General features: G+C 42.1%; 1 protein-coding gene across 10 annotated transcripts in view; it reads right to left on the reverse strand.

Moving 5' to 3' along the window:
- The window catches only part of NEO1 (neogenin 1), a 529,567-nt gene that overhangs the window by 214,550 nt on the left and 291,203 nt on the right, over nucleotides 1–23,814 (reverse strand). For all 10 annotated transcript variants that reach the window (XM_084641041.1, XM_084641034.1, XM_084641039.1 and 7 more), the window contains exon 5: nucleotides 9,272–9,408. In XM_084641041.1, the coding sequence (XP_084497167.1) occupies nucleotides 9,272–9,408 (137 nt within the window). The remainder of the gene's footprint in view (nucleotides 1–9,271; nucleotides 9,409–23,814) is intronic.

A 23,814-nucleotide genomic window follows, 5' to 3' on the forward strand; every position in this document is an offset into this window, starting at 1 on the left:
GCAGTGATTAAGACTCGTTGGGAGAGCACCATGAAGAGCCAGTCATCCAGGTAAGGAAACATGGAGAAGCAGACGAGTTGTATGTGGGTGGTGACAATGACAAAGACTTTGGTGAAGACACGGGGAGCTGTCACGATACTGAAGAGGAGGACTTGGAATTAGTAGTGAACTGGAGGAACTTGGAAATAGGCATCCTTCATGTCAAGAGCAGCAAACCAGGCTCCATGGGAGAAGGAGGGAATAATCAATGCTAACGTCACCGTGTGGAACTTGGATTTCTGGATAAATCTGTTGAGTACTCAAAGGTCCAGAATGGGTTGCAGTCCCCTGACCTTCTTTGGGATGAGGAAGTATGGGGAGTAAAAGCCCCCATCCCAGTAGCGAAGCAGGACAGGCTCTATGACACCGTTGAGGAGAAGAGCACCAGCTTCCTATTGCAGGAGGGATTGATGAGAGGAGTCCCCATGGAGGGACCAGAGTGGGCAATAAGGGGGGGAACTCTATGGAGTACCCATGATGGATTCATAGATATTTAGGTCAGAAGGGACCATTATGATCATCTAGTCTGACCTCCTGCACAATGCAGGCCACAGAATTTCACCCACCACTCCTAAAAAAGACCTCACACCTATATCTGTGCTATTGAAGTCCTCAAATTGTAGTTTGAAGACCTCAAGGAGCAGAGAATCCTCCAGCAAGTGACCCGTGCCCCATGCTACAGAGGAAGGCGAAAAACCTCCAGGGCCTTCCAATCTGCCCTGGAGGAAAATTCCTTCCCGACCCCAAATATGGCGATCAGCTAAACCCTGAGCATATGGGCAAGATTCATCAGCCAGATACTACAGAAAATTCTTTCCCGGGTAACTTGGATCTTACCCCATCTAAAAACCCATCACAGGCCATTGGGCCTATTTACCATGAATATTTAATTACCAAAACCATGTTATCCCATCATACCATCTCCTCCATAAACTTATCGAGTTTAATCTTAAAGCAAGATAGATCTTTTGCCCCCACTACTTCCCTCGGAAGGCTATTCCAAAACTTCACTCCTCTGATGGTTAGAAACCTTCGTCTAATTTCTAATCTAAATTTCCTAGTGGCCAGTTTATATCCATTTGTTCTTGTGTCCACATTGGTACTGAGTTTAAATAATTCCTCTCCCTCTCTGGTATTTATCCCTCTGATATATTTATAGAGAGCAATCATATCTCCCCTCAACCTTCTTTTAGTTAGGCTAAACAAGCCAAGCTCCCTGAGTCTCCTTTCATAAGACAAGTTTTCCATTCCTCGGATCATCCTAGTAGCCCTTCTCTGTACCTGTTCCAGTTTGAATTCATCCTTCTTAAACATGGGAGACCAGAACTGCACACAGTATTCCAGGTGAGGTCTCACCAGTGCCTTATATAACGGTACTAAAACCTCCTTATCCCTACTGGAAATACCTCTCCTGATGCATCCCAAGACGACATTAGCTTTTTTTACAGCCATATCACATTGGCAGCTCATAGTCATCCTATGATCAACCAATACTCCAAGGTCCTTTTCCTCCTCCGTTACTTCTAGTTGATGCGTCCCTAGCTTATAACTAAAATTCTTGTTATTAATCCCTAAATGCATGACCTTACACTTCTCACTATTAAATTTCATCCTATTCCTATTACTCCAGTTTACAAGGTCATCCAGATCCTCCTGTAGGGTATCCCTGTCCTTCTCTAAATTAGCAATACCTCCCAGCTTTGTATCATCTGCAAACTTTATTAGCACACTCCCACTTTTTGTGCCCAGGTCAGTAATAAAAAGATTAAATAAGATTGGTCCCAAAACTGATCCTTGAGGAACTCCACTGGTAACCTCCCTCCAACTTGACAGTTCACCTTTCAGTAGGACCCGTTGTAGTCTCCCCTTTAACCAATTCCCTAACCACCTTTCAATTTTCCTATTGATGCCCATCTTATCCAATTTAACTAATAATTCCCCATGTGGCACAGTATCAAATGCCTTACTAAAATCTAAGTAAATTAGATCCACTGCGTTTCCTTTATCTAAAAAATCTGTTACTCTCTCAAAGAAGGAGATCAGGTTGGTTTGGCACGATCTACCTTTTGTAAAACCATGTTGTATTTTGTCCCATTTACCATTGACTTCAATGTCCTTAACTACCTTCTCCTTCAAAATTTTTTCCAAGACCTTACATACTACAGATGTCAAACTAACAGGCCTATAATTACTTGGATCACTTTTTTTCCCTTTCTTAAAAATAGGAACTATGTTAGCAATTCTCCAATCATACGGTACAACCCCTGAGTTTACAGATTCATTAAAAATTCTTGCTAATGGGCTTGCAATTTCTTGTGCCAATTCTTTTAATATTCTTGGATGAAGATTATCTGGGCCCCCCGATTTAGTCCCATTAAGCTGTTTGAGTTTCGCTTCTACCTCAGATATGGTGATGTCTACCTCCATATCCTCATTCCCATTTATCATGCTACCATTATCCCTAAGATCCTCTTTAGTCTTATTACAGACTGAGGCAAAGTATTTGTTTAGATATTGGGCCATGCCTAGATTATCCTTGACCTCCACTCCATCCTCAGTTTTTAGCGGTCCCACTTCTTCTTTCTTTGTTTTCTTCCTATTTATATGACTATAGAACCTTTTACTATTGGTTTTAATTCCCTTTGCAAGGTCCAACTCTACTTGACTTTTAGCCTGTCTCACTTTATCCCTACATATTCTGACCTCAATAAGGTAGCTTTCCTTACTGATCCCTCCCTTCTTCCACTCCCTATATGCTTTCTGCTTTTTCTTAATTACCTCTCTAAGATGCTTGCTCATCCAGCTTGGTCTACAACTCCTGCCTATGAATTTTTTCCCCTTTCTTGGGATGCAGGCTTCCGATAGCTTCTGCAGCTTTAATTTAAAATAATCCCAGGCCTCCTCTACCTTTAAACCCATAAATTCTTCAGTCCAATCCACTTCCCTAACTAATTTCCTTAATTTTTGAAAGTCAGCCCTTTTGAAATCAAAAACCCTAGTTGCAGATTTATTTTTGTTAATCCTTCCATTCAGTTTGAACTGAATTAGCTCATGATCACTTGAGCCAAGATTATCCCCTACAACCACTTCCTCTATGAGGTCCTCATTACTCACCAAGACCAAATCTAAAATGGCATCCCCTCTAGTCAGTTCAGCAACTACTTGCTGAAGGAATCCATCAACTATCACATCTAGGAAAATCTGAGCCCTATTATTATTACTAGCACTCGTCCTCCAGTCTATATCTGGGAAGTTAAAGTCTCCCATGATCACACAGTTTCCATTAGTATTTACTTTATTAAAAACATTAAAAAGGGCTCTATCCATATCCAAATTAGATCCCGGCGGTCTATAGCAAACCCCAAGCACTATCCCAGGGGAGGCTCTAATAGTTTTCTTCCCCAATTTAATTGTTGCCCAGACAGACTCAGTCATATCCATTTCATCGCTTCTTATTTCTTTACATTCTATCTCATCATTGATATACAGTGCTACTCCACCACCTTTACCTTTATTTCGGTCTTTCCTAAACAGCACATACCCTTCAATACCTGTAGCCCAGTCATGACTACTATTCCACCAGGTCTCTGTTATACCTATAATATCTGGTTTCACTTCCTGCACCAGTAACTCTAGTTCCTCCATTTTGTTACCTAGGCTCCTTGCATTAGTATACAAACATCTTAATTTTTGCTGTTTGGCCTCACTCACATTCTGTACCCTATTAGGCACGGTTATTTTACTACCAGTATAACCTATTAGACTTGTATCTACACTGCCCTTCCTCCTACCTACAGCTGTATCCACTCTTACTTCATTTTCTTTCCACTCTATGCTAAATTCTGGCGTGGAGATTACCTGGACATCTCCCAACCATCTCCCCCAAATTCCTAGTTTAAAGCTCTCTTAATCAGTTGTGCCAGCCTCCATCCTAGAAGTCTATTTCCTTCCCTACTCAGATGAAGTCCATCCCGAGAGAACTGTCCTCTATCCATGAATGCCTCCCAATGGCCATACATCCCAAAGCCCTCCTTATAGCACCACTGCCTAAGCCATCTATTGATAGTCATAATCTTGTCACACCTTTGTTGCCCTTCTCTAGGAACAGGCAGAATCCCACTAAAGATCACCTGAGCCTCAATTTCCTTAAGCATCCTCCCCAGCCTAGCATAGTCTCCCTTAATACTTTCCAGCGAGAATCTAGCCGTATCATTTGTTCCCACATGAAGGATAATTAGGGGATTCTTTCCCGCTCCCTTTAGAATCCTTTTCAACCTCAGGTCTATATCCCGTATCTTAGCACCTGGAAGACAGCACACCCTCCTATTTTCTGGATCAGCTCTGGTTACAGGCCTATCTATTCTTCTCAGTAAAGAGTCCCCAATCACATAGACCTGCCTTTTCCTAGTGACGGTGCTATTCTCCAGTCTATCCCCTGTTCCCTCTGGCTGCAAGTTTTTTCCATTCCCATTCTCCCTTGTAATCCTTTTTAACCCATCCTGTATCCTCCTGGGGCTCATATTTGGTGTAATCTCCATTAACTCTTCCCCTTTTCCTATAGGACTAACCGCTCTTCTCTTCTTCCTTGCCCTGTCACCTTCAGTGACTACCTGCTGAGCCCCTTCTTCATTTTCCAACTCTGCAAACTTATTCTGAAGCTCTATTTCTCCTTCACTAGCCCGTCTTTTCCTCTGCCTAGTTCTTTTAGTCACATGCTTCCACTGACCACTTTCCTCACCCAGTCTCCCCTCAGAATTCCCTAGTCCTGCTTCCATCTGCAAGTCTGAGCTTTTCCCTTCAGATACCTCATGTCTTTGCTCCATAATCTGCTCAAACCCCTTCCTAAACTCTACCAGACTTTCCACCTGCATCTCCAAACCTCTGATCTTTTCCTCCATCAGCTCTATCAGACGACATTTCATGCAGACAAAACTCTTACCAGGTGCCCCCTCCAGGATCATGTACATACCACAGCTTCCACATCCAGTCATCTTCATTGTGTCATCTGCTACATGGGTCACTCCCACTGCCACCTCTGAATCTGTCATAGCCTTCCCACCTAAATCCTGTTAATCTGGGAAACACAAACCACACCAAAACACCACCACCCACAGCAAAACCAAACCCCACACAAGCACCACAAGACAAACTCCCCTTTCAAACTCCCACTCAAACTCCCCTGTTTACAGCTCTGTTTGCTAGCTCCTGTGCCGCTGCAGCTGTCTGTGCCACTGTCTGTGCCGCTGCCTGACTGGCTGCTACCTTTATAGGACCCCTAGTCAGTGAAGCCCCGCCCCCTAATCAGGGCTCAGCTTCTCTCCCAGCACAAAGCCCCTACAAGCCTCTACACATACAGATACTACCAATACAAAACCAAACAAACACAAATACCTTCTCCTCCAACAGAACTCCCACTCAAACTCCCCTGTTTACAGCTCTGTTTGCTAGCTCCTGTGCCGCTGCAGCTGTCTGTGCCGCTGCAGCTGTCTGTGCCGCTACCTTTATAGGACCCCTAGTCAGTGAAGCCCCGCCCCCTAATCAGGGCTCAGCTTCTCTCCCAGCACTGGATGATCTCCAGTACTCAATTGTCCATGGCCATCTTGCCCCAATTGTGGGCGAATGGAGAAAGATGCCCCCTAAAGATGAATGGGGTACTGCAGGAGGGAGTAGGAACAGTTCCTGACCAACACATCAAAACTGTTGTTTGCACTGCTGTTGGACAAAGAATGTCAACCTCCAAACTGGAGGGAAACCTATTCTAACTGAACTTACTGAATGAACACTAGGAACATCTATTCAGATAATTATATACAGAAAGGCACTAGAAAAATCACTCCTTTAGCAGAGCCAAGAGCATGGAGGGACAAAGGGGTTCCGACTCCAGCCATGTGGTGGTAAGAGGGAACTGGAGCAGCATCAACCCACACAGCCTATTATAGCCTCAGCTGCAAGCACAAGGGAGACGCATGGCGCATCTGAGGGTCAACGGGCACTGCTATGAAAACCTTTTGGCTCCAGCACATGGCACGCAAGTGCACCCATGTTTGGAATCCATATAGGGACCATCACTCAAAGAAAAATAATTTTTCTCTAATGCCTTGATACTAGAAGTCAGATGTTCTTGTTGCTAATTCTATAACAACTGATTGACATAAAAGGACTAACTTTCAAAAAAATATTGAAGTTTTGTCACAACCAAACAAATGAAAGCCAGAAGTAAAGCCAACATCATTGTAGATCTGTCTGATTATGCTTGATTGTTTCAGTGTCACAAATTAACACTTATCTCAGATCTTTTTAATACCCAAATGGCCAGACACAATGGGACAAGTTAAGGATGCAGTGTCAATCTTAACTTTTAATTTCTTTGCTTTCTTTAGTTTGTCTCACAGCTTTGATTTTATTTCCACTTCTACATAAAAAAGTTTGAGTCCCCTTGATGATTCTGTAAAATACATAATCAGCTTCTTAACCATCTAAACACACAAAACACACAGGGTCTTACATAACCCCACCTTGCACAGATATGTATCAACCTGCATATAAATACACAGAAAAAAGGCACACCAGTCTCCCCAAGTTTCTTCTCCCTGCCCTGGAGCCAAGATCAATAGATGGCACTTGCAGCATACTCTGAAGGTCAACAGATTCTCATTATTTTGGATCCAAGTGGAAGTAATTCCAAAGTGAAGCAGCTCTCAAAAAGAATAATTTCTCAACAAACCCCTTTACTTTTAAACCAAGCAGGCTCCACCTTAAGTGCCTGATAACTACCATAACAGCATTTTATGAGGCAAGAGGCATGCTCTCAGACAGGAAGTTCCCAGACCAGTTAGGACTTCACAGATCATTACCAATATCTTTTATTCCATCTAGAAACTAACAAGCAACTAGTGCAGATTGAGCACAGGTAATTTGCTCCCAGTAGAATACTCCCTCCAACCAGTAGGCAGCCAAATTCTTGCACCTTCTTAATATGCAATCCCATAAAGAATATTCTCCGGTAACAATCTTCAGGTGAGCAATTTTCCTTTGTTAATTTAACATTAAGATTACCGGTGGCGAAATAGACAATATGAAATCTGATATCCTGTGACCTAGTATTTCACAAATTATGTAAATTTTGTGAGGAGGCTTTTAAGCTGTATTTTATAACCCAATATCCCAGAGGTAAGCACAGTAGTCACTCTTGAAAGGTGACTTTCTGAACCATTTAACAGTATATCATGGCTTGCTTGGTTGCGTTTGTTCTTGTTTTTTAAAAATATATCTATATAAACTCAGTGGTTAAAAATAGACCACTAGCCAATAGGAAATTTTTCCCATCTGTTCATTTTCCTTCTCCAGATCTGCTATGCCAGGACAACACACTTGGGTATAGTTCCACCCTGCCAGCAAATGGAGACAGCATACAAAGATTTTTTGGTAATATCAGACTCTGGGACTTGCTGGTGGTTCAGCTGAGACTCCTAAAGATTCCTAACAACCATAGATAAGTATGCCTTGAACCCTGAACTAGATTTTAACTACCATAAATACATGACTGCACTAATCTGAATAGAGGGAACCTGAACCAACATAGAAGGTTCGAAGTAGCCTGGAAGGCACCTCTCCACATGTAAATGACCTCATCTGAAGAGAGCGACTTCCATGAAATAGAAGAAGCGTACTGTGTAGCTCAAAAGCTTGGAACTTTCACCAACAGAAGTTGGTCCAATAAAAGATATTACCTCACTCACCTTGCTACTTTATGATAATTTAAGACAGAGTTCAATTAATATACATTTTGAGGGACACTTCTGTCACAGGAAGTTGTGCTTATTACTCTGGATTTCCTAAACAGTATACTGAATCTGTGTGCTTGGTTTTGTGTATATGTATATTTAGTTTCAGCTTCAGTATTTCCCTCCTTCTAGACAATTTAAAGTGTACTTGTGTCTATTTCCCGTCTTAATTATGTCAGCACTAATGAATGGGATAAAAAATCTTAGCACCTGCAAACAGTAAAATGAATTGTAAATTTATTGATTTCCTAAAGGGAAAAAAGTTATTAGTCCAGATTCTAACTATGCAGAATTAGCTTTGTTTTATTTTGTAAGGCAAAACACTCTGTTGCAGAGTCACTTTCCTTTCTTAGGAGGACAAACTAATAAAAGGTAATCCTATTAGAGACAAATGTTATCTATAGAAAGGAATTGGCCCTTAAAACAGGACTACTGTTCTCCATTTATTATGAAACATGAAGAGCTCTAAAATTATGACATAGTTACTATTATAAGATTGGCTAATTCTACCATTAAAACATAATGAAATGCAATCTCTGCAAAACAACGTTGTGGGTTTTTTTAAAAATTATTTTTATAAAAGCAGCCGTCATTACTGTGCAACCCACTGTAAACCAATCAGTCATGCTCTATGACAAGATGCATCATATATGCACCAATCGGGCATTCGGGGGCATTTCTATATCTTGTAGTAGAACAAAGTTCCAATTAAAAATTCATACCTGAGATCCCTCGCGAGGCATGGCAAGGATTAAGAGGTGCCAACATTTCACCTAACTTTCTGTGCCCTCTAGAGAACTTACCTTATTTGTATACTTCTTTGCAAAGTTTACATAACTGAAACAGTGTCTTTAAATATATGTCTCGATGTTATTTCTATTAAAAAAAATAGCATTCAGGAGCAACCTTACACGTAAATGGTATGCACACAACAGAAGAGGAAATGAGGTGAATAAACTGATTTCAGTTTTATATTTTTCCAGTGGGTTACTCTAAGACAGTAACATCTTTACAGATTATGAAAAATACCTGTGACAGTGTCCTTTTCAGGTAAGACCTAGAAGGTAATTATAAAGGCAGGTCATCTTGCAGTCCTAATAACCTAGAGACTGTTCCCTTTAGGAAAGTTTATGGTGCCAAACTTGTAATATTGTCGTACTCATCTGATGTGTGCAACTGTCTTCAATGTGGTTAATATGTATGTATAAAAATTTAATTCCTCATTAGAGTGTTTATGAAATCATTAACAATACAAAGAGTACAAAAACAGCATGAGTATAATCATGTGACATTTCTAGGAAACCAACTCAGGTTGTTGGTTTTGGTTTTATTGTAGAAAGAACAAAAATCTGAATCCCTTTTGAAATCAATGAACGTGCAAGAACAAACCCCTGAATATATACATACGTGGAGATCAGTTCTTTCTCAAAACTAAACATTCTACATACCTTGAACTGTAAGATCTGCTTGAGCTTCAATTGTCTCATTCCCATTATACACAATGCAGGCATATGTCCCAGCATCATCTTCTGTGATATCACTGATCTCCAGGCTCCCTCCCGCCAGCAACAGAAATCTTTCAGAGCTGTGCAAGACAGGACATATAGGTAATGTAGCAAACAAACTAATATGTATGGAGTACTGATTGAAGGAAATATGGAAGGTATCCAAATTAAACTTCTAAATACACTGAAAAAATAGCTGATTACATCACTTCTGAGGTTGGATTCTTTAATGGTATATTAACATAGAGGAATGGTGTGTTTTTAACTAGACTGGTTATTTAAATATAGGTTTAAATTCAACAGTATACATCCCACACAATATTAATGCATTTTTTGCAATTTCAAGCTTCAAATCTTATGAGTTATATGCAACTCAAGTGATTTTAAAATACTGTAATTAAAATTCATGAAAGATGTAAGTATTCAATCACTGCCTTCAAAGAATAATTTTCCCAGCACTAAAACCACTCCAGCCATAGCTGGAAAGTGGTTAAGTCAAGTATATCAAAAGCCAAGCTTAGCATCTATGCAACCTAAGAAATAAATGGCTGTAAATACTCTGCATAATTGCATTTTTGTAAAGAAGGCAGCCATTTGAGTTGTATACAAGAGCTCCAAAATAAAACTTGTTCTACAAGGGCTTCCTACACTAAAACAGTGGGAAGACAGTGGGAAAACTAAACTTACAGATCTAAAACATTGTGGGAACACTAAACTTTCAAACTCTCCCCCATATAAACATTCAGGGCTGACTTTTGTCTTCTTTGGAAAAAAATACCTATCTTCAGATTTTATTATGTAAGCCACGTGAGTGCTTTTTCATGAACCAAACCAACAAACAACAATACTTCTAGCCTCCCTCCTTAGGTATCCTCCCATTATATCCAGCTTTCTTATGTGCTGTTCCTTATATTTAGAAGAATCTTTCAACACTCCTCACTCCCATGCACTGCTACAGACTAGGGTCCGAATGGGTAGGCAGCAGTTCTGCAGAAAAGGACCTAGGGGTTACAATGGATGAGAAGCTGGATATGAGTCAACAGTGTGCCCTTGTTGCCAAGAAGGCTAATGGCATTTTGGGCTATATAAGTAGGGGCATTGCCAGCAGATTGAGGGACGTGATTGTTCCCCTCTAGTCAACAATGGTGAGGCCTCATCTGGAGTACTGTGTCCAGTTTTGGGCCCCACACGACAAGAAGAATGTGGAAAAATTGGAAAGCGTCCAGCAGAGGGCAACAAATATTATTAGGGGGTTGGAGCACATGACTTCTGAGGAGAGGCTGAGGGAACTGGGATTGTTTAGTCTGCGGAAGAGAAGAATGAGGGGGGATTTGATAGCTGCTTTCAACTACCTGAAAGGGGGTTCCAAAGAGGATGGCTCTAGACTGTTCTCAGTGGTAGCAGATGACAGAACAAGGAGTAATGGTCTCAGGTTGCAGTGGGGGAGGTTTAGGTTGGACATTAGGAAAAAAAAAATTCACTAGGAGGGTGGTGAAGCACTGGAATGGGTTACCTAGGGAGGTGATGGCATCTCCTTCCTTAGAGGTTTTCAAGGTCAGGCTTGACAAAGCCCTGGCTGGGATGATTTAGTTGGGGATTCGTCCTGCTTTGAGCAGGGGGTTGGACTAGATGACCTCCTGAGGTCCCTTCCAAATCTGATATTCTATGATTCTATGAGTTCTTGTAAAATTTAATTTTAAACAACTGTACACAATACAAGTACACACATGTCACTAACAAAAAGCAAAACTGAGAAACAAACAACAAAAGCCTGGTTGACTGGATAAATTCCAAATCATCCAAATCCTCCAATAAAAGTGGGAAATAGAAGAAGAGCAGCTGCCTCTTCTGGAACTGCAGAGCCAGATTTTTCTCCTAAAGTAGTCTTTGACATAGATTAATATAGTAAAATCTAGGGTTCACTGGTCTATAGTTATTAATTAGTAATTAATTAGAGCAATCCAATCTTTCTGAGTTTGACCAAGTGGAAGGTCCAAAACTAAAAATACTTTTGTGTAAGTTCTGGCCAGTATAATTACTTTTTTCCTTTATAATTTTATTAAAAGGCAAGTGGACAAAATACAATACTCAACCTATGTGCTTCCTCTGTTAAAACATTTTAAATTAGGATTCTATCATTGGAAGTGGTATGCTAACATAATTGCAAGGGTTATTTGTTATTAGAGAGAGGCATTTGGAACGTTCTTCTATTTTATGTCCACCACAAAGAATAGAAGGACATTTAATTTTTCCCAAGACTGTTCTATCCAGATAATTTACAGGTCTGTACTCCAATTTGTGAACCAACTTTTCTGTTGAACGTGCTGGTTTAAAAAAAATTAAAAATAAAGAATTTCCTTCAAATTATGTAAAAGGAATAGTTCCGTGTGGATACAAATTAGGAAACAGACTGAGAACAAATGTCCAGGAAGACTTAGAGACAAGGCTCTTCTATGGACAATTCCAGTTGGATGACCCAAAAAAATGAGGTAAAAGTAATTATGGAGATTATATACAAGGGAAAACAACACTTCAGAGAGGTTAAAAAGGTTTTGTTTGTTTTTTAAAAAGAGCTTAGGGAATTAGGTTGAGAGTCCATGTTCCAGGAAGGCCATACTGGGAGTCCTAGTATCATGACTGCCTTAAGCAATGGGGCTTGTGCAGGTGAACAGCACAGCTGGCTGGTTCTACACTAGCTAAGAGGAAGACAGCAGAAACTGTTACCTGCAAGTCCTTTCTTGTAATCTTTCTCTCTCTCTCTCTCTCAAAAAAAAAATAAAATAAAATAAATCAAGGACAGAAGATTTGGAGGCAAAGAGTGGGTCGATGTTGTTGCATAGTCTGCAGCAATGAAACATGGTCCTCCAAAAGTCCACCTGAATGTGAAGGGACATGGCTGAAGATGAATAGTTATCCCCCATTCTGTATTTGTGCATTTGATTTTTCTTCCCTAAGTGTAGCACCTTACTTTTATCTTTGTTGAATTTCATTTTGTTGTCTATAGCCCAGTTCTCCAACTTATGAAGATCCCTCTGAATCAGGAGTGGGCAAACGTTTTGGCCCGAGGGCCACACTGGGGTTGTGAAATGGTATGGAGGGCCAGGTAGGGAAGGCTGTGCCTCCTGAAACAGCCTGCCCCCGCCCCCTATCCGCCCCTCCCACTTCCTGCCCCCTGACCGCCCTCTCCCAGGACCCCACCCGCTATCCAACCCCCTCCGCTCCTTGTCCCCTGACTGCCCTCTCCAGGACGCCACCCGCTATCCAACCCCCCCCCCCCCCGCTCCCTGTCCCCTGACCTCCTGGGACCCCCTGCCCCTAACCGCCCCCCTGGGACCTCACCCCCTATTTAACCCCCCCAGCTTCTTGTCCCTTGGCCGGCCGCCCCCCCCCCGAACCTGCACCCCATCCAACCACTCCCTGACTGCCCCCCCGGGACCCTCCTGCCCTTATCCAACCCCCTCCTCCCACCGCTCCCCACCCCCTTACCATGCCACTCAGAGTGGCAGGACTGGCTTATTGGAAAGCCTGGGAGGTGGTCGGGCACAAGCCGTGCTGGCCGTGTGGTGGCATAGCTGGGAGGGAGGAGAAAGAGCAGGGGATGGGCTGGGGCTAGCCTCCCCAGGCAGGAGCTCAGGGGCCAGGCAGGACAGTCCTGCGGTCCGGATGTGACCCATGGGCCGTAGTTTGCCCATCTCTGCTCTAAATTTTAGCTTTAGCCTCCAAAGTGTTTGCATCTCCCTCCCCGCCAGCTTTGTGTTATCTGGAGCAATGGTCTCAAGATGCAGTGGGGGAGGTCTAGGTTAGATATTAGGAAAAAACTATATTTCACTAGGAGGTTGTGAAGCACTGGAATGGGTTACCTACAGAGGTGGTGGAATCTCCATCCTTAGAGGTTTTTCAGGCCCAGTTTGACAAAGCCCTGGCTGGGATGATTTAGTTGGGGCTGGTCTTGCTTTGAGTAGGGGGTTGGACTAGATGACCTCCTGAGGTCTTTTCCAACCCTAATCTTCTACGAGTCTATGATCTGCACAAAGATGAGAATCTTTGCTTTTTGGTGTTGATGCTTCATGTCTTTGTCTCTCTTGCTCATTAGTAGCTGCCACTACAAAGGAGCCTGGGGCAGGATGAGAAAACAAGTGTTCATATCCCTTAGAGGGATATAATACCTCCTCTCTCAGCTTATTTTGCTTCAGGAGGCAAGGAGGAGTGTGTCTGCCAGGATGCCTTAACTGCCTCCATAATGGCTTTGCTAATCAGCAGAATCACTCTTGCAGGGGCTGCCGATACCAGAACATCCACCAACTTGTGAGACCTTTCAATGCAGCTCCTCTGACTGAATATCCCAGAACAGAGGACACCTTTCTTAATAGATCTTGATGAGCCCTGTGGCCCTCTGGTGGTGGCAAATCGTTTGCTACCTCAACAGCTTCACCTGGTGATGAAGACGATGATGCAACAGGATTCTGAGGTTGTGGTGTATTGGAGAAGCCATCAGAGTGACTTCTGGCTGTTCAATACCAATCTCGGTATTAGGAACTGGAGAGTAATGTCACAGTTGTAGTGCCACACAGGAGTGACCTTGAGGACAGTGAATGAGAGTTGAGGGAGAAGGGATGTCCCACAGAGTCCAGAATGTCCACTGATATGGGCATGGGACCCATCCTTGTCCTGGCCATTGCCCTTTTGGAGGAACCCAGTGCTGTGATTGCTGCATGAGCCATGGTGCCCAAGTCTCTGATGAAGCATAGACTTTCCCTCTTGACTGGGACACAGATAAATATACCTCCGAGTCTGAAGCCTCTGACAATGGAGGAGCAAAACTAGTTGGATCTGGGGATAGGAAGCCTGAGCCCGGGGACAGTGGTAATGGAGATATCATTGGAGACTTGCCTCTTAACTGCACTTGCTTTTGTGGAAGTTTGGGAGGTAAAGGTGCCCCAGGTTCCTGACATGGTGAGGTAGGAGCCACAGGCATAGGTACCTACTGTAAGCCTTCCATTACTACCAGGGATATTGCCACCGAGAGGCTAAGCAGGTGCCTTGCAGCTGCACATGCCTCTGGGATGGTTGACAGTGGCAATGACTGATGACCCTGATACAAGGATCTTTCAGTGGACAGCCTCAACGGACCTGACACAGGTTCCAGAGGGCAATCCCTTCTTATAATCATGGAATCATAGAATATCAGGGTTGGAAGGGACCTCAGGAGGTCATCCAGTCCAACCTCCTGCTCAAAGCAGGACCAACCCCAACTAAAAACCTTAAAAACTACAAAAACCTTTAAGGAAGGAGATTCCACCACCTCCCTAGGTAACCCATTCCAGTGCTTCACCACCCTCCCAGTGAAAAAGTTTTTCCTAATATACTTCTTAGGGAATGACTTCTCTAGGGACCATCTGTCCCTCAAACATCTTGCAGAGTCTCTGCCTCTACCCAGCTTCAGTATGACAAATTTAGATTCAGACTCATAGACTTTAAGGTCAGAAGGGACCATCGTGATCATCTAGCATATTGCAGGCCACAGAACCTCACACACTCCTGAGCGTGCTACTAAACCTAAGGAGGGACTATGCCTTTTCTTTGGCACCAGTGAAAGGAACCAAGAGCCACAGACATCTCCCGTGGGGTGTTCCATACTGACGCTGAAGTGTTTGGGGCATTTTCCATATGTGACAACTCCAATGGACAGCAAAGTGCTGCCTCCATAAGTAAACACTTGAGCCTCACTACTCTATCTTTCTTTGAGCAGGGCTTAAGTCCTTTACAAATTTGACACTTGTCACCGATGTGGGATTCTCCCAAACATTTCAGACATGCTGGGTGTGGGCTGCTGACTGGCGTAGGCTTCCTGCAAGTCTGGCAGACCTTAAACCTCAGTGAGTGAGGCACCATTCCTGTACCATTCCTCACACTGAAAGATAAAAGTTAGTCAAAAAAGACCTAAAACTAAAACCTTCCGCTAAAAACTAGCTAAACTAACTAACTAACTTCTAACAGTAAAAGGGAAAAGAGAGAGAGAAGTGAGGGAAGCACTTGTCACAACAAGTCTGAAATTGCTCCAAGAACTGCCACTGGTAGTAAGAAGGGACTGAGGGAGGTCGGGGTGGCTCTGCTTTCTTATACCTGCATGATAGCTGTGGGTGTTTGGGCTGCCCTGACAGCTACTGATGAGGGAAGAAGTTCTCCAACAGCTATGCACAGGGTGTACACATACCTACAGTGGAACGGACATATGCAAGCATTCAAAGAACACACTTGTTAACTGAATTTTGGAGGGGGGGGGGGTGCACAGGTATACAAAAAAACCCAAACTCAACGAGACTTGTGATAAAATCATGAGAGTTGGCAACACTGCTATCAACAGCTCAGAATTCAGTAAACTCAAAACCATTTTATATCAAAACAATCAAAGGCACTTCTCAGTGAGAGCTATATGATGCCCTATTCCCTTTCTATCTACACCCATTTTGACTGTAGAGCTGTTAAAAATGGTCGAGAGCATTATTATATTTCATAATAAGTATTGTGCTCCTACTCTCCTTGTATTCAAACACAGATTAACTGGTTTTGCTCATACTTTCCAATAAAATTCATCTTTGGGCAGAGGCCACAAATGAAAATTTCAGCCTCACAAGCAGAACTTTCAGAATGCTGTCAAGTAGTATCACTGCTTAAATGTAGTAGGTACTACCATTCCTGCCAATAATATTGATTCACTTTTGTAGCTGGACCTCTTACTGCATACTGTGTTTGGCTGAAAGAATAAATTAAAGTCTGAAAAACAAGTTATACACTTAGATCAAAACAACACAAAAAGATTATATAGGGAAGCCTTTTCAACCAGCTACATTTGAACAGCAGTTCTGTGCTGCTGCAGCACACCTTTTTTTATTCTGACTTTTGAAATAGGCATTTCATCATGAATCATTTAAATTCCCAATTAATAGATCTTTTTGGGTAGGTGGTGTGTGCTCAACACAAAAATACCCTTCCTGTGAAAAGTACCCTCTTCTTTTCCTCAATGTCTCATTTCTCTTATTTTCTTTACTGAAACTGCTTTTGCTCGAGTTAGCTTTCTGAGAGATTAAAATATTAAATACAAAGCAAATACTGGTTTGGTTCGGAGATATGCGAAAAGGTACATTACCACATTAAGCAGCAAGACTGCTCGCAGTTATATATGTTGTTGCCATTCTGAAACTCAAACTCACACTGATGGAAAGGGACCAAAAAATGTTTTTAAAAAAAATAGAAAAAATTACCCCAGTTCATGATACACAATACCATGTTTTTATTGAATAGAACCTTGCTAGAAGAATGCATTTTCTGGGTGCTGAATTTAAATATCATATTTCCATAGATGAACAAACATAGGAAAAGCTGGTAGCAACCCTTACATTTAGTTAGCCCAACACTTTCCACTATAAAGTATGCTTGTAATCTTTTCTGCAGAAGCTCAAACAGCTATATGATTTGCAACAGGACTTTGAAATCCTGCAGAGAGAAAGCCCACAGGGTAGAAAAGTATCTTTTCTTTGTACCCTGAAATTCCATTTGGGTTTAGCTAAGTTATAAATTGTTAAAAATTGCCACTTGTGTGCCTCAAGAGAATTTTGGCAGCATGCCAACATAACGGAATGTGAATATTCTTGATTGCTGGGACCCATGCAGCCACCACCGAACACTATGCTGGAAACATGTGGGCACTGCTAGAGCAGCTGCAGTAGCGGTTAAGGGGGAGAGATCTGAAAGAAATACTCAACCCTGGACCTAGCATAGAGCACCAGAAACACCTTAGCATAAAAAACTCCTCCTGTTGCCAGCTAATACAGTTAGTCCTGTAGTTCAAGAGGTAAAGGCCTATGATGCAAGTACTTGAAGTTCCAGGACTCAAAACCCTGATGCTGCTGCTTATTTATTTGAAAAAAGGCATTACAGTTGTATAATATAATTTGTCTTTACCATTTTTCTTTTAAAAATCTCTAGAAAATTACATATACAAATGTTTAAAAGGTCATTTAAAGTTTAGATTGCAAAGTCAAACACCTGGAAGTTAGGAAAAACTAGATTGTGTATACACAGAACAAAACAGTTTTTAATTACAAGACCATGTTCTATTTTTCCTCAGGACCTCTGCCTCATGAACAGGCTGGACATACAAGGAGGCAGAATTAATTTTCTATGGGCAACTGGATTTAAGAGGCCATTATTGTTTTTAAAAAATGCATTTTGGCATGGTGCACAAAACGAATAGTCCATCCTTTTGACAACTGAGAAAGACTCCTCTGTAACTTCAGTGTGCTGAACAGTTTGGCTATAATCTTTCTAAGAAGCTAATATTTTGCTAGATAATCATTTACAAGGGATTATTCATTGCCTTTTGGCATGTGAGATGGTTAATCAGTTACATTTCTTTAAAAGATCTGTTTAATTAACCACTTACTCTTGAAAGGGAAGCTTTCAGTTAACTATAATTTACAGTATTGCATTTCTTTTAATCTATTTCACACACAAAGCACCAATGCTTCCTCCTACCTTTCTCTAGCTATGACAGATCACGTACCTAAACATAAGAGTACAAGCTTTAAAATAGGGTCTCTCAACCTATGGTTCATGACCGAAAATTAGCTCACCAGAATGTGTCAGGGTTGTCTGGGCTCAGCTCCTCAACCCAGGAGCTTCAACCTGGAGCATGGGGTCACAGTGGTGCTCAGGTTTGGCACAGCGATCCCTACATCATGACGACAGGCGGCTGGGTGGGTCAAATCTGAGTGAGTAGCACTGTGACCCCATGCACCAGGTTGCAATGTCACTCAAAAACAATTACCCCGGAAATCAAAATGCTCAAAGCGGGAAGCTGAGCCCAATCAGCCCCCCCAAGACAGAAGCCAAGAGGGAGTGGGCTGTGTCATGTTCTCCTGTAAGTACTGCTCCCCGATATACTCCCCCACCCTCACAGCTGCCCAACATCCCATCTTCCATACCCTATCTTGCCTTCCAGCCTAGACCCCGTAATGTACCTCTCCCCCACAGCCAGGCAACTCCCGTTCTGTCACACAGCCCATGCAGGCCTCTAGCCCCCAGATCTTCCCCCACAAGAACCCAGCCTCTTCTGTCCCTCAACTTCTCCCCCCAGAACTCCAAATCCCCTCCACCCCTTTTATCCTCTGCCCCCACAGACTGGGGGAGGAGGGCTTGTCTTCTAAAAGCATGACTTGCATCACTCATTGCTGAACCTATGAGGCAGTGTTACACGTCATTTCTTGCAGTCAGTGACTGGTAAATCTCATGGCAATGTCACTACATGTTGGGGTAACAAACGTGCTTAGAGTCTTACCCTTGTATGAGTTAGCCAGGATTTTTAAAATAATATTTCAGTGGAGGTTTTGAAAGGAATTAGTTTGGCAAATATTTTATCATGGGGAGCTAATTTCACAATTTACTATGTGCCTCCCATAGCTTTGCTTCAAATAATAATTCCATGAAATTGTTTAATCTTGCAAAGACTGACACCATTAAAATTCACTCATGCTGGAATATGAAATATTTCTTTACTTTAAATCCTGTTGAAATCTTTGATAAACATTCCATCAAACCAAATATATCCACTGCATCTGGCTCACATTATAAATATTCTTTCCAGAAGGCGCAGTCCGCTGAATTGCTAAGAATAAGCTTTCTTAGAATTATAGATTCTAATTGAACACATAGCTTGAGAGGACAATTTCTTTAATTCTATAAAGGGTGATTTGCCACAGTTAAAAAACAGAATGTAAAATGGTTATGTTATCAAATAAAGTAATGAGTCTAGTGGTAAGAAAAGGGTACTGTTAAAGCTAACGCTACAGCATGATTAAAGAAAAACAGCTTTATTTTCCGCCTTTAATATTTCCTCTTGTCTTCAGCTCCACCTTCCTGATTTTCATTCCTGAAACTATCAGGTCTTTTACTGGAAATCAAACCAATCAGACACCCCCAGTATTCCATTCACCTTACAGGGTTCACAGAAAGGAGATCCCCTCTCCCAAATACTTCATGTCCACTCTTTGGGGACTAGATCCCACCCTTTGCTCATTTTTTTTTTTAACATGAACTTTAACTTTTTTTAATGAAGTCTCAGTGGTACATAAAAAAAATCTGTCCAGACCTTAATTAGCAAGTTTATGTTTGTGAGAATGGTCATAAGGGAGAAGTATTATAGTTAGCAAAAAGAAGCTATTTCAGAATTTACCAATAGCTCAGAGTAATAGATTTTTTTAAATTAGATTTTATTTAAACTCAATTTTTTGAATTTTAAATATATTTTTCTTCAAAAATAAATCTATTTAAGATTAAATTTGAAGTTATGACGCACTATATTAAGGCCTACACTTAGTATAATGTATTACAATAATTTAAATTAAACAATATTCAAGCAGTACATGTACGCTGGCAAAGTTTTAAGGAAAGTCAAACCACTGAACTGGTGAAGTCACTATCCGAGCACTTGGTACCAGAATTTGCTGAGATGGTACACCACCTTTTGACAGTCTGCAGATATAGAGAATATTTACTTCATTTTAGCTTATTGAGTTAGTTCAGTTCACTGACTGGCTCATTCAGAGTTGAGAAATCGATAAGGAGTCGAAAAAGGAAAGCTTATTTTCCTTTACCAATTGATGAATAAAAATGAAGTATGAGGATGAGATCTACTACTTCTAAAATCTTGAAGGACCTGGTGACTAGAAACAATCAGTTGAATATATTAACTACAGATCATACTTTCTTTGTTTAATAAATAAGAGTTTTAAATGCAAAACATATTTTGATAAACTTATTTTGTTTTTATGTATCCAGCACATTTAAGGTTTGTTTGTTTTTTTTTAAATTTAACTAATGTAAAGCTATTTTAAAATGCTGGTTTTGTGCATTTTTAATTGAATTCAAATTTCCATCCAAATGCAGCTTAACACAAATCAAATATAAAATTAAGCATCAACTAGTAAATAGAAATGCATCACTAACCATTTTCTAACAAAATAAAAATAAACAAAGAATCTGAAAAAAATTACGTTAAGCTATGTAATTGCTTCAGTTAAGCATATCCTCCTGGGTAGCAAAAAGAAGTACCAAATTTTGATAGTTACCAACTAATGAGAATCTTTCTTCAGGAAAATAACTAAAAAGTACAATTGCAAAACAAGATTAAAATAGATGATTTAAGTCAAGATTTCCTGCTTGCTGATTAAAATCATCATTTAAAAAAATCAAAGAATTAGATCACTTTGATTTAAACCAATTCACCCTGCTTTATACAAAGGACAAAAATACTTCAAAAAAATTTCGAATTTTGAATCGGAATTGCTACTCTAACATAGAATCATAGAAGATTAGGGTTGGGAGAGACCTCAACATGTTTGATTGTGTGCTGGAATGAAACAGGAAAGAAAAATAGAATGAGTGTTCAGGTGTCTTGTATATGGATACTAGGTATTTTTACAACTTGGCTGGGAAACAGAAGGCTATGAAAAATACTGCAATGAGAAAAGGGTATTCTCTACTAGACTTTGCATAAGAAGATAAGCAGTGGTGTGTAATTGTGCAGAATAGATTAACGTTTTTAAAGTGGAATTTATAACCAAAATTTACATCAAGGGAAAACAAGATACTAACTAGCATAGTAAATCATCCATGGAAGCTTCGGTTTCAGAATGGTAGCCATTTGATCACACAGCAGGATTTACTGCACGTTAGAGAAGAACACCAATTTTCACTAAATCTGCTCAAACAATACTATGGTGAATAGTGAGACAGAGTTCAGAGTAGCAGTCGTGTTAGTCTGTATTCGCAAAAAGAGAAGGAGTACTTGTGGCACCTTAGAGACTAAAAAATTTATTTGAGCATAAGCTTTCGTTAGCTGAGGGAGCTGGAAAGCTGTTTGCTTTCTACAGAAAATCATCTGTCCTTTCAAATGTTGTATCACACGTGCAGCAGTCTTAAAAGAACTCATCAAATTCTACAGAAAAGAAATGTTACTTACCCTAACCATAACTAGAGTTCTGCGAGACGTGTGATCCCTGTGTCTTTGTTCTCCCACCGGGAGAATGATGTTAGAACACTGTTGAGAATTGAGAGTTGTTTGTTCAGGTTGTCTTTGCTCAGAAAATAGACTGTCCATAAAGATGCCTGGAGGCACTGGAGATGAAGCTTTGTGAAGAGTGCCACATAGGTGAAGGTGGCCATGTAGTCTAGAAGGACCTGACAAGATCAAATTGTAATCTGAGAACTCATCTGAAGCTGAGCTATGAGGTCCTTCATCGCATGGACTCTGTCTTCAGGTAAGTCTGAGTTGTTGTAGAAGTTTATTTGTCAACTCAGTTTGTTATAATTAATAAAATCACATTTAGAAATTAACACCTGACAATTTGTAATGCGAAATTGTACACTAGTGGAGGAGGAACTCCTCTTTGCAAAGAGATCTAATCTTTTGGCATCTTTGTCTAAAGGAGTAGACCCAGGCTGGTGCAGTCTGTTGCATCTGGTGATTGATCAGACGTGGGGTGAGAAAACAAATATTTTTCCCCTTTAGATGGTACAAAGTACTTTTTATTGATCCTTTGGGGGAGAGAGCACAGGTGGCCAGAGTATGCCAGATTACCTTGGTTGGCTCCAATATAGTTTTCTTGATCAGAAGCACCACCTTGCTAGGCCCAGCAGTCTGAAGGAGGTTCAACAACTTGTGAGTGGGGCCCTGGACTTCCTCCAGGGGAATCTGGAGTGACTCCACAATACTCTTCAGGAGGTTCTTAAACTGTTTATAGTTGTTGGGTGACAATGGCAAAGCCAATGACATCACCTCATCAGGTGATGAGGATGAAAGCGCTGCAGGAAGATTAACTGGGTTTGCCTGGCTGTTTAAAAATAGCCAGAGCTTCGTGAACCAGCTGAGTGGCGGAGAACCAGCTGAGCAGCGGGGACAGCAGAGCAGCTCACAGCAGGAGTTTGCCTGGGACTGGTAAGTATCCGAGTCTGTGTTTGTTTGCTTGCTGAGGAAGTATCCGAGCGTGTGTTTGCTGGGGGGGCAGTGTGAGAGCCTGAGTGAGTGTCTGATTGGCTGCTAGCCTGCAGGGGGCGGGCAGTAGGGTGTCTGTTTGTTTGCGACAGGGAAGCCTGGCTGTTTAAAAATAGCCAGAGCTTCGCGAACCAGCTGAGTGGCGGAGAACCAGCTGAGCAGCGGGGACAGCAGAGCAGCTCACAGCAGGAGTTTGCCTGGGACTGGTAAGTATCCGAGTCTGTGTTTGTTTGCTTGCTGAGGAAGTATCCGAGCGTGTGTTTGCTGGGGGGGCAGTGTGAGAGCCTGAGTGAGTGTCTGATTGGCTGCTAGCCTGCAGGGGGCGGGCAGTAGGGTGTCTGTTTGTTTGCGACAGGGAAGCCTGGCTGTTTAAAAATAGCCAGAGCTTCGTGAACCAGCTGAGTGGCGGAGAACCAGCTGAGCAGCGGGGACAGCAGAGCAGCTCACAGCAGGAGTTTGCCTGGGACTGGTAAGTATCCGAGTCTGTGTTTGTTTGCTTGCTGAGGAAGTATCCGAGCGTGTGTTTGCTGGGGGGGCAGTGTGAGAGCCTGAGTGAGTGTCTGATTGGCTGCTAGCCTGCAGGGGGCGGGCAGTAGGGTGTCTGTTTGTTTGCGACAGGGAAGCCTGGCTGTTTAAAAATAGCCAGAGCTTCGCGAACCAGCTGAGTGGCGGAGAACCAGCTGAGCAGCGGGGACAGCAGAGCAGCTCACAGCAGGAGTTTGCCTGGGAGTTCGCCTGGAGTGAGCCCAGTGAGGCTTACGTCTTGCATACTGCTCTGAGGAAGCTCGTAGTAGGAAGGTGATATGGAAGGGGGGGGGGGGTTCAGCTGTTGTGACCTGCACTGGATGTGCCATGTTTGTCTTGCTTCCACAGGACAGAAGCGACTTTGTCTGTACAAAGTGCAAGCTGGTCTCCATATTGGAAGAGAAGATTGAAGGTCTGGAGCAACAGATAACAACCCTGTGTTGCATACGGGAAACTGAGGATTTCCTGGACAAAACTCAGGATAGGCTTCTAGGGGCACAAAGCTCTACAGATATAGAGCAGGTTGCACAGAGGAGCCAAGAGGCCAGTGAAGAAGCTTGGCAACATGTGACCTCCAGAAGAGGTAAGCGGAATGTCCGGGTTCCAGTATCACAGACACAGGTAACTAACCGCTTTCATGTTCTCTCCACAGGTATCGTTGTGGAGAGTGGACCAGATGATATGTCTGGGGCGAGAAAGCAGAAGGAGACTCCGCAGGTTGGAAGGCATGAGATGCGATGTCCTGAGGTTGGGAGTTCCACGACCACCACTCCCAAGAGGAGAAGGTGGGTGGTGGTGGTCGGGGACACTCTCCTCCGGGGGACTGAGTCATCTATCTGCCGCCCTGACCGGGAAAACCGAGAAGTCTGCTGCTTGCCAGGGGCTAAGATTCGCAATGTGACGGAGAGAC

Source organism: Lepidochelys olivacea, assembly GCF_965140295.1.
Source record: "Lepidochelys olivacea isolate rLepOli2 genome assembly, chromosome: 10".
NCBI lineage: Eukaryota > Metazoa > Chordata > Testudines > Cheloniidae > Lepidochelys > Lepidochelys olivacea.